This window comes from Portunus trituberculatus, chromosome 46 (genome assembly GCF_017591435.1).
Source record: "Portunus trituberculatus isolate SZX2019 chromosome 46, ASM1759143v1, whole genome shotgun sequence".
Classification (NCBI taxonomy): domain Eukaryota; kingdom Metazoa; phylum Arthropoda; class Malacostraca; order Decapoda; family Portunidae; genus Portunus; species Portunus trituberculatus.
In genome coordinates this window covers 10,465,744-10,481,557 of record NC_059300.1, presented here as the reverse complement: position 1 = coordinate 10,481,557, position 15,814 = coordinate 10,465,744, and the positions used below count along the sequence as shown (strand labels likewise).

The 15,814-nt window shown below is 42.7% G+C and overlaps 1 protein-coding gene across 1 annotated transcript in view; it reads left to right on the top strand.

Moving 5' to 3' along the window:
- Positions 1-15,814, top strand: part of LOC123520273 (G-protein coupled receptor dmsr-1-like) — an 84,917-nt gene extending 69,103 nt beyond the window's left edge. The window contains exons 5-6 of the mRNA XM_045282416.1: positions 11,160-11,341; positions 14,294-15,814. Of these exons, the coding sequence (XP_045138351.1) occupies positions 11,160-11,341; positions 14,294-14,480 (369 nt within the window). The 3' untranslated portion in view covers positions 14,481-15,814. The remainder of the gene's footprint in view (positions 1-11,159; positions 11,342-14,293) is intronic.

The following is a 15,814-nucleotide window of genomic DNA, read 5'->3' as shown; positions in this document are numbered from 1 at the left end:
TCATCTTTTTTTTCTTATTGTTGATTCTAAATAGTGTAATTATGCCATCATTTTCTAGTCTCTTTCATTCTTCTATCAGTAGTTTTTGCTTTTTATAACTTTTACTTTTACTTTTACTCTCTCTCTCTCTCTCTCTCTCTCTCTCTCTCTCTCTCTCTCTCTCTCTCTCTCTCTCTCTCTCTCTCTCTCTCTCTCTCTCTCTCTCTCTCTCTCTCTCTCTCTCATTTACATCACCATCTATCACCACCACTCCTTATCTCTCTACCACCACCGCCACCACAACCACCACCACCACCTACATAAAATGGCAACGATAATAGAAGCAAATTTCACCTACCACCTTTTTCCTCTCCCTCCCTTTCATGTGGCTTTGGCGGCTTCTTAGGCCTACCTCTCGAGTGGAAAAAAGATGGAGAATGACGGATGGATGAGTACACAGCATAATAAGGTTTCCCCTCCACTTCTCTAGCGTTTCTCTCACTTCCACACGACTCGAAGGGAAGCGAGAAGTGTGGGTGTTAATTATGGCGCTTATTTGGGTCAGTGAGCAGAGTGGCGCGTGTTACGTAGACGCTGTGATATCCCCTCGCACGTAAAATGATCTTGTCAACACCGTGGAATTGAAGGGAAGAAAGAGAAATGCACATGTAAGCTGTGATTCTAGCGTGATGTGTCCTGTGTTTGACGTGTCTCAGGATATATAAAGGGAAAAAGAATGACGCTAGCGAGGAAAGGAGGAAAGTTGGAAAGATAAAACAAGATAAAACAAAACGAAAAAGCATTGAGTCGGGAAGGGAAATATTGAATGCAGCCCAAGTTTTGCGTCTCAACGGAAGGTAAGAAAACAAGGAGATAGAAGTGAAGGGAAAAAGGAAAAGAAAAGTAAGAAGAATAAGAGGAGAGAAAGAAACATTACAGCTTCAGAGGGAGACGAAAGGCACAGAGCTTAAGTTTGGCAAGTCAAATGGAAAGGAAGGAGGGAGGAAGGATGAACAACAGGAAAATGGATCGAAAAAAGGAAATAGTTGAGACTTAGCGGAAATCAAAAAAAAATACTGAGCTTAATTTTGCATGTGGTAAGATGAAAGGCAGGAGGTGGCAAGAAAAGAGGAGAAAAAGAGAAAGAGGTATAGGATAAAGTGACCAGAGGGAAAGAAGTATAGCGGCATTAAGTGGAAAAGAAGGAAAAATATAGAGTACAACATATATTTTACACGTTAGAGGGAAAATAGACAAGTGAAGAAAGCCGGAAGGGAAAGAAAAAGGAAAGCGGAGCGGTGATAGAAACGAAAAGGAGAAAAAGTACCGTAGCACCGAGATAGAAAAATAAAATAGAAGCAAAAAATAAAATGCTTCAGTGGGAAGAATGACTTTTACGTGTTAAACGAGTGGAAACGAACAAGAGAAGATGGCCGGAGAAGAAAAAGAAAAGAAAATAGAAAGTGGCAGGGAGGAAGACAAAAATGGCCAAATATCGCGGTATTGGAAAGAATAATGGGGAATATTGAGTAAGCATATGTTTTGCGTGTTAAAGACAGGTGGAAACAGACAAGCACAAACGACCAGAAGGAATAAAGAGATCGAAAAACAATGGAATGGAAGGAGAAAAGAAAAAAAAAACAATGGAAAGGAAAATATGAAAGGAAATATTGAGTTTTGCGTGTGATTTGCATGGTAAAGGAAAGGAAAAAGAAACAGACATGTGAGGAGAGCTGAAAGAGGAGAAAGAAATAGAAAGTGATAAAGCAGAAGGAACAGCAAGGAAAAGAAGGACAAACGTTGCGTCACTGTATGAAAACAAAGGAAAATATTGAAATTTGTATACAATTTTCATATAAAAGCGAAGGAGAGGAAGCCAGGGAGGAATATTGGAAGAAAAATGCATCAAAATTTAGAACCATAAGAACATAAGAACATTTGAAAAGAGGGAAGCTGCAAGAGGTTGTCAGGCTTTCACATGGCAGTCCCTGTATGAACAAAGCTACTCACTCTTCAGTACCATGACACATTTCCTTCTTTATTCTGGTTACTATTTGGCGATTTTATGCAGCTTCAGAAACTAGTGTGTGAATTATAATGGTGAGGACTCTGGCTATTAATCTTCCTACCTCCACAGACCCTTCCTAATATAAATAAAATCGTCTAATCATATCCAAAACTAATGGTAAAAATGCCTCCCAGTACTGAAGGGATTAATTCCATCTATCATCCCCACCCATAAATATATCTCTTCTTTTAAAAGCTACTATTAACCTGACTCATTAAATGTTATCTTTTTTTATAGAGGATGAAAACACATCATAACTGAAAGACTGATTAACCTTAACCCCTTCAGTACCATGACGCATTTCCGCATTCATTCTGCTTACTATTTGGTGATTTTATACAGCTTCAGAAACTCATGTGGGGGGATTAAAATAATGAAGTCTCTGGTCATTTAATCTTCTGACCTCTGCAACTCCATAGACCCTACCTAATATCAACAAAATGGTCTAATCGTAAACAAATCTCAAGGCAAAAATGCGTCCCAGTACTGAAGGGATTAAAACAGTGAAGACTGTGGCCATTAATCTTCTGACCTTCATAGACCCTTCCTAATGTCAATAAAATGGTCTAATCGTACACAAATCTTAACGTAAACATGTGTCCCAGTACTGAAGGGGCTAAGTATCTATTATTTTCATGTTTAAACCTTCCAATAACAGCAGCTTTTTTTGTATCTTAGTTCCTATTGCACGATTTGATTAAGTTAGAAATTATACATATTGTTATCAGACAGTTATTAATTACCCATCAACTCATCAAAGACAAATTTCACGTGACCATCTTTATTACAACTACATAAAAGCTGGTTTGGTGAAGTTCGGAAGATGGAGAGAGAGAGAGAGAGAGAGAGAGAGAGAGAGAGAGAGAGAGAGAGAGAGAGAGAGAGAGAGAGAGAGAGAGAGAGAGAGAGAGAGAGAGAGAGAGAGAGAGAGAGAGAGAGAGAGAGAGAAACAAAAAACTAAAAAACTGTAGAACCGGGAAATTGAGGGAAACAAGCGTGATATAGACTTTTATGTATAGTTTTGTGTTAAAGCGGGTAAAAAAAAAAAAACGAGTGAAAGACGGCGAATGAGGGAATAAGGGAAGTTTTACCTTATATACTGAATGTTGAAGGGAAAAAAACAGGAAAAAAAGGAAAAAAAAGAATGATTGTAAGGGAAATTGAAAAAAAACGAGCCGGATTGTTGAGTCATTTGTGTATGATCTGTGTAGAAAATAGGAGAGAAGAAAATGTCAATGAATAAAAAGGAATAAAAATGAAGAGGGATGGAGGAAGGGAAGTGATGGAAATACAAAGGAAAGTTACATTTTTTTTTTCTATGCAGGAGGGAAACCAACCAAAGGCAACGAAATATTAAAAAAAAAAAAAAGGCCGATTTGAAACGCTGGTTCCCTTAAAGAATAGTAAAGAATTAGCCAAAATTAAGCAACAAATGTCTTCAAACTGATAGAGAAAACCTTTAAACACTTTATATGCTAGACAGTTTTGCCTCATAGTCTCATCAACTCACTTACTTTAGCATGACAGTCTCTCAAATTGTTCTGTAGTCTAAAAAACACAAAATCAACCATCTAATCTGCATTTCTTCTATGACAAAGCATTTTTTTTCTCTTTTTTAAGCTTCTCTGAATATTCATAGGCAACAAACGCAACAGTAAAAAAGGATTAACCCCTTCAATACCGGGACACATTTTTACCTTGAGATTTGTGTACGATTAGACCATTTTCATTAACATTACGAAGAATCTATGGAGATCAGAAAATTAATCTCCACAATCATCACTATTTTAATCCTCCACATAGATTTCTGAAGCTGTATAAAATCACCAAATAGTAAATAGAATGAATATGGAAACGCGTCATGGCACTCAAGGGGTTAATGGACTTTTCTTGTTTCACCATTATTCTATACCAAGCCCTTTTATAGTGAGACATTATATCTAGCACACCTTTTTACGCGACCTATTACTTTCTTTACTCATTTCCCACAGCCTTAGGTCAATGTCCCTCATACACGCAAACAAACAGAGAGAAACGAAACGAGGGGGTGAGGAGGGGAGAGAGAGAGAGAGAGAGAGAGAGAGAGAGAGAGAGAGAGAGAGAGAGAGAGTAAAGGAATGGAAGGGAAGTATAAAGTAAAATAAGATAAGAAGAAGATAAAAGGAACGAGGTAAGAATATGACAAAGAAAAGACGTGGATAGGAGAGAGGAAGGTAAATGAATGGAAGGGAAAAATAAGGAAAATTAAACAAGAATAAGATCAAAACAAGACAAGAATAACGCAGCCCCACTAAAAAAAACATAGCAATGGGGAAGAGGGAAGGAAAATGTAAAGGCAAGAACGAGTTATAACAAGATAAGAATGAGATAAAAACAAAATATGAATAATGCCCCACTACAAAAACATAGCAAGGGGGAAGAGGGAAGGCGAAGGGATGGAAGGCAGGTAAGAAAATAATTGAATTGTTTAGTCCTTCTACAAGAGGAGGCGGAAGAGTACGAGTAAACTTGGCAGCCTTAACCAAATTAGGATAAAAATATTATAGGCGAGTTTAAGCGCAGGAAAGGAAGGGGAACGAATAAGGATGGTTTTAGACAAGTACATAGATAGATAGATAGATAGATAGGCAGATAGATAGATAGATAGATAGATAGATAGTTAAATAAACATGGAAGCAGACATATGGACAAATACATAGACGAGAGAGAGAGAGAGAGAGAGAGAGAGAGAGAGAGAGAGAGAGAGAGAGAGAGAGAGAGAGAGACCACGTTCCATCCTTTTAAAAAGTTAGAGAAAGAAAAAAATACACAGAGAGAGAGAGAGAGAGAGAGAGAGAGAGAGAGAGAGAGAGAGAGAAAGGAATCCCACGTATTTTTGATAACTGGGAAATGAAACACGAGAAGAGAGAAAACGGGAAGGTGACGACCTGAAAAGCACACAACACAACAAACAAATAAACAAACACGAATAAATAGATAAATAAATAACGGTGTGTATTTACGTGCGTAGATAAAAGAGAGAGAGAGAGAGAGAGAGAGAGAGAGAGAGAGAGAGAGAGAGAGAGAGAGAGAGAGAGAGAGAGAGAGAGAGAGAGAGAGAGAGAGAGAGAAAGACAGACAGACAGACAGACAGACAGACAGACAGACAGACAGACACAGACAGACAGACAGAATTACAAAAGGTGACATATTTGGTATAAGACACACATCATCATCATCATCATCATCATCATCATCATCATCATCATCATCATCATCATCGTAAGTGGAATGAATCAATGGTCTATATTCAGAAACGCTTTGCTTTCTCACCACGGTTATTTTCCAAGGCCACAGAGATGATTACCGGGGTTTTCAAGGGTGTATCTCCAGTTAACAATGTAGAAATCTTGTCATCCTGCCTCTAGAACAGTAAAAACACCTTGCAAACTCGTGTAAACTTAAATAAAGCCTTTCGTATATGTAATGAGCAGAAGTGTTCAAGAATACATACCAGCCAACATGCGAGCTATCACCACACTGAATCGATTGAGTTATCCACTAGTCATTCAAAAATATCATAGCGTTAGATCAGACACAAAAATAAAAATAAGAAAAAATGTAACATAAATCCCTAAAAGGAACGAATGTAAAGAAGTTGAAAGATAAAGATTCTAATCCTTTAATACATCTATGAATGTGTGTCTGTAAACTGCAGCGCATGAAATTAAAAACAAATACATAACTTCATACATAAATACAAGCGCTTCCTCTCAAACAAACTCCAGTCTCGCCACAACACATGCGGGGCTCGGGATCCAATGCGGGGCGGCGCTGCGGACCCTGATATTCAAATGAGCCAAAATTTCGAGGAACAAGTAACACGAGACGCATTTATGAGCACATTTCTCAATGGTTTTAGTGTGTCAGAGAGAGAGAGAGAGAGAGAGAGAGAGAGAGAGAGAGAGAGAGAGAGAGAGAGAGAGAGAGAGAGAGAGAGAGAGATTAGTTCGTTATTTACCTAGTTACTTTAGGTGAAATAATCTCAGTCTGCCTTTCATTACATTGTTCAGCGATGGATCAAATTAAGTTAGGTTATGTTAGCTTTTAGTTAAGTTAGACTCATGTTAGGTTCAATTTGGTTTAAGTAAGTTAGCTTAGATTTGATTAAGCTTTCAGTTAGCTTCAGTTAGGTTACTTTAGGTTAGATCAGAAAATATACGTGTATCTTAAAGACGCTGTAATTTTGTGTCCTGGAGATAAGTTCATCGTTTTCACAGTATATATAATCAGGAAAATAATTACATAACATTACATAAAAAACTCATTACGAGCGTATATACTAAATTACATACTATCACTACCACCATTACTACTACTTACCACTACTACTACTACTACTACTACTACTACTACTACTACTACTACTACTACTACTACTACTACTACTACTACTACTACTATTAAACTACGTGTAAAGGAGCCGGTAGTAGGTGAGGGAGAACATTACACTACCTGAGGGAGGAGAATTAACTGCAGAAGGGACCTTAATGGTGACTTGTGTAGCACTAACATCCCCCACACATTTCCACACCTCACACCACCTTACCTCACCACACCACACCACACCCACACCACACCATAACTGTATCCTATCAGTCACCATACTCTACCACACATTTCCACACCTCACACCACCTCACCACATCTCACCACATCTCACCATACCACATCACACACCACATCACACACCACACCACACCACACTGTATATCCCATCCACCACCGTACTCTACCACATACTTCCAAGCCTCACACCACCTCACAACACCACACCACACCACACCACACCACACCACACTCCACTATATCCCACCCACCATCGTACACTTCCACACCATACCACACCATACCACACTCCACCACCATACTCCACCACACACTACTGCGTCCCACCACACTGCAGGAAAGAGATAAAGGGAAATATAATGAAAGTAAACCACATATCAGAATAATTCCAACAGCGATTTCCCCTCCCTCAGGCACGTCTACCGTTCACACCTTCCTCCTTCCAAGTCCTCCTCCAGCTCATATCTTTCCGCTTCTACTGCTTCCAAGTCCTTCTTCAGCTCATATATTCCCGCTTCTACTGATTCTAGTCCTCCCGCCCTACATTCGGCCCCAGTCTCCTCCAGTTTAGTAATATCTGCTTTACCTCTTGCCTCTCGTTCTTCCTTCTGCCCTACTTCCTCCCGCCGTACCTCCTCCTGTCCCCATCTCCATCCTGTGCACCTCCTTCTGTCTCGCCTCCTCCCGTCCTACCTCCTCCTGTCCTCATCTCCTACTGCTTCACCTCCTCCCGCCCCACCTCCTCTCGGTTCACCTCCTCCCGTCCCACCTTCCTCCTGTCCTCATCTCCTCCCGCGTACCTCCCTCTGCCTGACTTCCTCCCGCCCACCTCTTCCCGGTAAACAACGATCCACGAACCGGGAGACATAAGACAGCAGTTTACATAATTTAATAGCGAAGGATGTCCTCCTCCTCCTCCTCCTCCTCCTCCTCCTCCTCCTCCTGTCTGTATTTATGAGGGCTCGTCATTTCACCTTCCCACTAATATATGCGAGCCTTTTTCATGACAGGAGTTTGTGATATTACCGCGTGCTTACCCCAGTTTTCATGTCTCTCTCTCTCTCTCTCTCTCTCTCTCTCTCTCTCTCTCTCTCTCTCTCTCTCTCTCTCTCTCTGACCTTCTTCGTCCTATACTTGTGCGTATTTCTTTTTTTTCTCTTTCTTCCCTTCTCTTATTTATTTTACTTTGAGAGAGAGAGAGAGAGAGAGAGAGAGAGAGAGAGAGATTGCACTTGTCTATTTTAAGATCTAACTACCTAATGATGTCTCTCTCTCTCTCTCTCTCTCTCTCTCTCTCTCTCTCTCTCTCTCTCTCTCTCTCTCTCTCTCTCGCCACAACCGATCAGTCACTCCATCAGCGGCCATTGAGAGAGAAGAGGGAAGGTAAGAGAGCAGGGAAGGGAAAGGAATGGGAGAGGAACAAGCAGAAGGGAGGGGACACAAGGAAAGATATCTGTGAGAGGTTTGTGTGGGAAGGAGAGGGGGAGAGGGAGGAGAGGGAGGGGAGGGAGGAGAGGGAGAGATGAGGAAGGAGAGGGAGGAGGGAGGAGAAGAGAAGGTAACATTAAAGTAGTAGATTTTCCTCAATAGCGTTTACAGGAGGAGGAGGAGGAGGAGGAGGAAGGAAGAGAGAGAAAAATCGAAAACTGGTGTTATAATGATGATGAGAGAGAAGAAGGAAGGATGGACAAAGTGAGAAAGGAGGAGGAGGACGAGGAGAAGGAGGGAGGGAGGGAGGAGGAGGAGGAGGAGGAGGAGGAGGAGGAGGAGGAGGAGGAGGAGGAGGAGTTGATGGTGGCATTTGTGGTGGATGGGAAGGAAAGGAGAGAAAATGAGTGAAGGACAGAAAGAGGCAGATGTAAGACGATTTTGCTTGTGTAGGAGGAGGAGGAGGAGGAGGAGGAAGCATTAGCAGCCATTCAAGTCAGTCACGTGATCACCAACGCAGCAGTCTACAGCGAACACTTTTCATTTCTTCTTTTTTTTTTTTTTACCCTTCTTTATCAAGATCTTGCCCAACCTTACCACCACCATCATCACAACCACCATCCTCCTCCTCCTCCTCCTCCTCCTCCTCCTCCATCCTCATCTTCTTTCTCCCTCATCAATTCTTTCAGTTTGCTTGAGTAAGTAATCTTTCGTATCGTCACATTCTTCCCTCCTCAACTGCGCATCATTTCCATCATCGTCGTCATCATTTTTAGCTTGCGTGGTAAGATGTCAGGGTGATTGAGAGAAGCAAGGACAAGGATACATATAGGAGAGAAATGTAGTGAAGTAGGCAACACATGCTTCGTATCTGTTGTAATAGTAATAGTAGTTGTTGTAGTAGTAGTAGTAGTAGTAGTTGTTGTAGTGGTGGTGGTGGGTAGTAGTAGTAGTAGTAGTAGTAGTAGTAGTAGTAGTAGTAGTAGTAGTAGTAATAGTAGTAGTAGTAGTAACAACAACAATTTAGAACCATTTTAATTCACACACACACACACACACACACACACACACACACACACACACACACACACTCATATACTCCAATAATCCATTTCTTTTATCAAGCAGACTTTTTTTTACTTTTTTGTTGCCCTTGGCCTGTTTTCCCCTCTGACATAACAAAAAACGTGTAATTCAAATATATACAACAGTCTCTTGTCACCTGTTGCGTTCCTACCCCCCTCTCTCTCTCTCTCTCTCTCTCTCTCTCTCTCTCTCTCCCAATACCAGTAAGAAAAATAAAAGTAAAATGAAAGGAAATGGAGGAGAAAAGAGGAAAAAAAAAAAAGAGAGCAGAAATAAAAGAGAAATTTTGTAACAGGTGAAATACGAAGGAACGGAATGAGGGAAGAGAAAGAGAGACATTGGATAAAGTGAAAACTATACTAGAGGGGAGGAAAGGAGAGGAGAAGGAGGAAAGGAAAGGGAGATAGAGTAGCGCGGGATGGAGAAAGACAGGAAGCAGAGGAGAGGGGAAGGGGAAAGAGAGAGGGGAAAAAGAGAGTATGTGGAGGGAACAACGCACATTGATAAAGATGGATAGGGGAAGAGACACACGTTCAAAAATTACTAACATTAATTTCCTTCCCTTCTGTCTATAAACACTAGTCTCTCTCTCTCTCTCTCTCTCTCTCTCTCTCTCTCTCTCTCTCTCTCTCTTGATGTTTTATTTTCTTTATTTTTCATTTTTGTTCCTTTTCTCTTCTCCAAACTTCATTTTTCACTTCATTTTACGTTTACTAGCCAATATTTTCCCTCCCCTTACATTCTCAACTCTCTCTCTCTCTCTCTCTCTCTCTCTCTCTCTCTCTCTCTCTCTCTCTCTCTCTCTCTCATTTTTTCACCACCCTTCCATATAAGAAAAATTATCAAAACCAGAGATCCCAGATTCCAGAATGTATGGTCTTGATGTAGGATTCCTTGCAGTAATCACCAACTCAGTCGCTCACACATTAATTCGCTCCCTCAATTTTTCGTACAGTGAATTCACACACACACACACACACACACACACACACACACACACACACACACACACACACACACACACACACACACACGCACGCACAGACACATACACACACACGATCTCATTTCCCACATAAATTAGCCAGACAACACGCAAAGGGCGTCTTCACACACAGATACACACACACAGACACACACACACACACACACACACACACACACACACACACACACACACACACACACACACACACACAGGCCCCTTCACTTATTTCCGCCATCCCTTTCCTTTACACTACCGGCAATATGAGAGTATTTTGATATGCTTTTCTCCCTTCTCAGTACAGGTGCGTGTGTGTGTGTGTGTGTGTGTGTGTGTGTGTGTGTGTGTGTGTGTGTGTGTGTGTGTGTGTGTGTGTAAAGCAGCATTATATTTCTTTATCATTTTCCATTAAATTATCCATCCTTACCAAGCCGTATACGTCCTTTATTCCTTCACCTTTATCCTCATTTTAGCATCCTTTACCACACACTCCTTCTCATTTTGCCCTCCCTACTAAGCACATCCGTCCACGCTTCTTCCTGTAAACATATTCACCCTCTCTCGTTCAGCCCTCACCCCACAACTTACTCACACCTAACACACTAACACATTTTCCCACTTCGAACCCAACATAACACTAAAGCTAACTTATTTCCTTCTTCAGCCTAACACATCTAATCATAACCCAGCCAAACTGAACACCTTAACCCTTTCAGTACCATGACACGTTTTCATATTCATTCTGCTTCAGAAACTTATGTGAGGATTGAAATAGGGAAGACTGTGGCCATTAATCTTCTGACCTTCATAGACCCTTCCTAATGTCAATAAAATGGCTTTATCGAACACAAACTCAAGGTGAAAATATGTCCCATTACAGAAGGGGCTAACATTAATCTCTCTCCTTCTCTTACCTAACCTAACCTAACCTAACCCAATACTAACAGATCTACCCCTCTAAGCTAACCTCACCTAACACAACTAATTCTTCTCCCGTATCTTCAGGAAAACCTTATTAAGATGGGGACGCCCTCGATGGAAGCAGAACGCAAGCTACCCCGCATGGAGAAGCTGACGGAGAAGACAACGAGGATGCTACTGACGGTGCTACTCCTCTTCCTGGCTACTGAGATGCCCCAAGGCGTACTGGCGCTCCTCTCTGGCATTTACGGGAGATCCTTCTTCATGTGAGTGGCCCAGGAGAAAGTGTGGAGTGAACTGACGGACGATTTTTGGAGTAGGATGGGAAGGAAGGAGATGGAAAGGAGTGTGAAGGTTAGATTAAGTTAGGTTAAGTTAGTGGAAGGGATGGTGAAGGTAAGGAAGGAAGGAATGAGAAGGAAAGAGGGACAAGGGAGATGGAAAGGGAGTATAAAGGGAAGTTTAGGAAAAGTATGATGATGATAATGTTACAGAAAGGTTAAGGTAAGGTTTTATGAGAGTTGAGGGAAGGAGAAGAAGGAGAAGAAGAAGGGAGAAGGGAGATAGGAAGGGAAAGGAAAAGGAAGGAGATGGAGACATGAAGGGAGAGAAATAAGAGAAACTGAAGGCAAGGTTAGGAAAGAGATCAAAGAAAGACGAACGAAGGGAGAGAGAATGAAGAAAGAAAAATATGGAAGTTAGAGAAAGAAAATACGAAAAAAAGAACAAAAATAAAGACAAAAGGAAGAAGAAAAACGAAACACCACCACGAACATCACAACCACCACCACCAACAACAACATCACCTACATCAACAACAACAATAACACACTTCCCTGACCTGCCTGCCCGCGAGTGTGTGGAAGGAAGGAAAGGGGGCGGTGTGTGGGATTACGAGACATTCCTTTTGACGTCCTAAGCCACAATGATTACACTTCCAGACCAAGAGGCAGGGCACAGGGGGATTAGCGACACATCCCCGGCTCCCTGGAAGACTGGATGGGACGCAAAGACACACAAAGGAAGGACAAACCACCACTCGTCTTTGTAGCTAAATTGGGAACGTTTTGGGATATTTCTTGTTCTTGTTCTTGTTCTTGTCTCATTTCCTTCTTCTTGTGCTTGTTCTTTCTTTATTTTTTTCTGTTCTTATTTTTTTTACTCTTCTTTTATCTTCGTTGTCGTTGTTATCATCTTTTTCTACTGCTTCTGCTTTCTTCTGCTACATTTTCTTTTTCCTTTTCTTCTTTTCCTTTCTTTCCTCTTTTTTTTTTTTTTTTTTGCTCTAATCCTCCTCCTCCTTCCCTCCTTTCTGTTAATTATCAATCCTCCTCCTCCTCCTCCTCCTCCTTCTCCTCCTCCCACGCCTTTCTTTTAATTATCAATCATCCTCCTTTTCCTCCTCCTTCTCTTACACCTCCTCCTCTTTTTTTCATCTCCTTCACCTCCTAAACCTCTATTAACGAAAACACAGAAAGTCACTCAGAAGAAGAAGAGATTCCCAAAGTCCTTGCCAGAGAGTCACACACAAATTCGATTAAAGAAAAAAAAAGTTAAGAGCCAGGAAAAGAAAAAAAAAATTCTTATGAGGCGAGGGAAGAAGTTTTTAGTTGCACCAAAACTCGTGGGTGAGATGTGTGTGCCAGGCGCTGCTTCCACCCACACCCTCCACCACCACCATACCCCCCCACCGCGCCTTCACTAAGCTGCTGATGACACTCCTAAAGGCACTGACGAAGAATACTCGTATCACCAGAAGGAATTTTTGCTCACCTCAGCATCGCGCATGAATTGAAAATAGCTCAGCATGCCCTTATGACTGACTAGTGTTTCCGTTTTCTCTCTCTCTCTCTCTCTCTCTCTCTCTCTCTCTCTCTCTCTCTCTCTCTCTCTCTCTCTCTCTCTCTCTCTCTCTCTCTCTCTCTCTCTCATGACGAAACGTGACCTTGGTATTGCGCCACGTCTTATCTCTCTCTCTCTCTCTCTCTCTCTCTCTCTCTCTCTCGTTAACCTTAACCTTACTACTACTACAACTACTATTACTACTACTACTACTACTACTACTACTACTACTACTACTACTACTACTACTACTCGTATTACTACTACTACTACTACTACTATTAATAATAATAATAATAATAATAATAATAATAATAATAATAATAATAATAGTAATAACAATACCACCACTGGACTGAGCATTAGATATTTTCGTACTAGAACCCATAAAGCTCACATCGCCACTTTACAAGCCCAGCAACTCGCCCTAAAGTGACGCTCATTCCCTATTAGGTTTCAGTGTGCTGCGGGAAGATATCGTGGAGAGAAAGAAAACTGGGAGAAGAAAACGGAATCACGGCATAACTTGTGAGGAGCGAGGAAGAGCGGGGGGCGCCTATTCTGAAACACTCTGCTCTCTAACCACGAGTATTTTCAAAGGTCACAGAGATGATTACCGGGTTCTCAGGAGTGTTTCTCTATTCTGAAGTGTAGGAACCTTCGGCAATCTGTCAAAAGAACCATGAAAACATCTTTGAAAATATGTGCCACCTCAACTAGAGCGTTTTGAAATTAGCAGCGGTAAAGTACGGAAGTGAGGTGATTCAAAGTTAACCACTTCAATACTGGGACATATTTTTATCTTACGATTTGTGCACGATTAGACCATTTTATTGACATTAGGAAGGTTTATGAAGACCAGAAGATTAATGGTCACAGTCTTCACTATTTTAATCCCCAACATAAGTCTCTGAAGCTGTATAAAACCGCCACATAATAAGCAGAATAAATATGAAAACGCGTCATGGTACTCCAAAGGTTAATACGTCCCCGTGTCCCACTATAAGCTTCTTTCAGCCTCGCAGCGCCTCACCCTCGCTACGCGCCATGCAGTCTCTGAAGGTGAACGATTTCAGGACGTGGTATTATGGCTTGGGTGATTGCGTCCATTGAAAGTGAAGTACAGGCCGTCAAGGTTTGGAATGTAGTATAAGGATCTTATCGCCTCTCCGCCGCCCCTCGCGTCCCATCCACTCATAAGTGTTCCCTACGCCATATTATACCGTAGACGTACCCTACTGATTCTTTTTCAGAGAGAGAGAGAGAGAGAGAGAGAGAGAGAGAGAGAGAGAGAGAGAGAGAGTGGATAAATGAATAACAAATATCTTTAGACACGGGTGCCTTACTAACAGGTAACTTTCTCTTCCCGCTAACAGGCAGTGCTACCTTCACTGGGGGGAGGTGATGGACCTGCTCGCCCTCATCAATAGCGCTGTCAACTTCCTGCTATACTACATCATGTCACATCAGTTCCGAGTGACATTCCGCTGCCTCCTCTATCCACCGCCGCCCATCAACCTGTCCCCGCGCATCCAGGGGGAGACGGTGTCCACGCAGCTCTAAGCATTCCCGCCCCAGCCCCGCACCGGCAAGGGACACTGGCACTCCCCTTGCCCTCCGACCCTTCCCCAGGACCGTGGAGGCGTTCCCGTCCGCACAAGGGTTAATGGTACTCGTTCTGTCCCGCCAGAAGGACATCACAGTGCTCCTGAAGGGTTTACTTGCTCGCCTCTTGCTGATCTGCCTATCTGCCACGGGACTGCCGCGTCCCTGCACCACAACACCACAGCTATACTGACACCTCTCACACTCACAAGTTTTTGCCAGCAAAACCACACAAAGTCGAGTTTGTACATAGTATTATAATTCGTCAATATTGACTTGCCCACAACTTACGCCACACACAGCTATCCACATCCCCTCTCCTTCACTGCAACGCCGCTGAACCTCAGATGCATGGTCTTCACATCGAAGGCCAGGCAGGAGCCTTTCCATGAACCTCGGGGCCTTCCAGCTACATACGACAGTCACCAGCAATTTATTCTTTATCTACAGAGACGCAACGCTAAGGTTTCGTCCACAGCCTTCCCAGCCTCGTGTCAACCCTCAGCGGCTGACGCGACAGAAATCCATGCACGATGTTCATTTGCAGAATGAAACGCCCATTCCTCTTCCAACTCAGCGACATATGTCCCCCTACCCCCTCACACCTCATCACTGGCACCACGAGTCACTCCCCGGCACACGCGCGGGGTGGCCATATAATACCTGCGTCAGTTACATGGTTTGACAACAGTGTTTCCAACCCAAGGTTCTGCCTCCACCAACCACAGGCACAGGTGCAGTACCTCCCACCGCGGCACATGCAATAGTCACCCGCAAGTGATCAACTGAAAACACATCAGACCGCCTCTGCACCACCAGAAACCGCCTGACGGGACCTACAAGGCAGAAGCACATGTGTATCGTAGGCATAGAGTTAGTTATTAGTAATTACGTACATAACACTTAATTTTATATGGGAATGGACTATGTACACATATGTATATCATTCTGAGCCTCTCGTTGCTTATCAACATTACAAATAACCGTTCTTCGGTGTTCTGTTAGCTTTTTTAGTGTGGCGGCGAGTGGATATCAAGGGCCCGGGGGCCGCCCCCCTCACAGGACTCCCCTCACCTGACTTTGTCCTGAGCCCCCAAGGTCACCCAGGTGAGGCAAGGGATCACTCTGGGGTGACATCATACAGGTGCTGTGGAGGCCACCCCTCCTCATCCCAACACCCCAAGTGACCCCCGCCGTCCCTCAGGTCCCCGCCGCCGCCGCCCTAATTGTTGCGTAGCGAGGGCTGTCCCGACGCATTGGTTGACACACAATAAACTCGCATAATAAAGCGT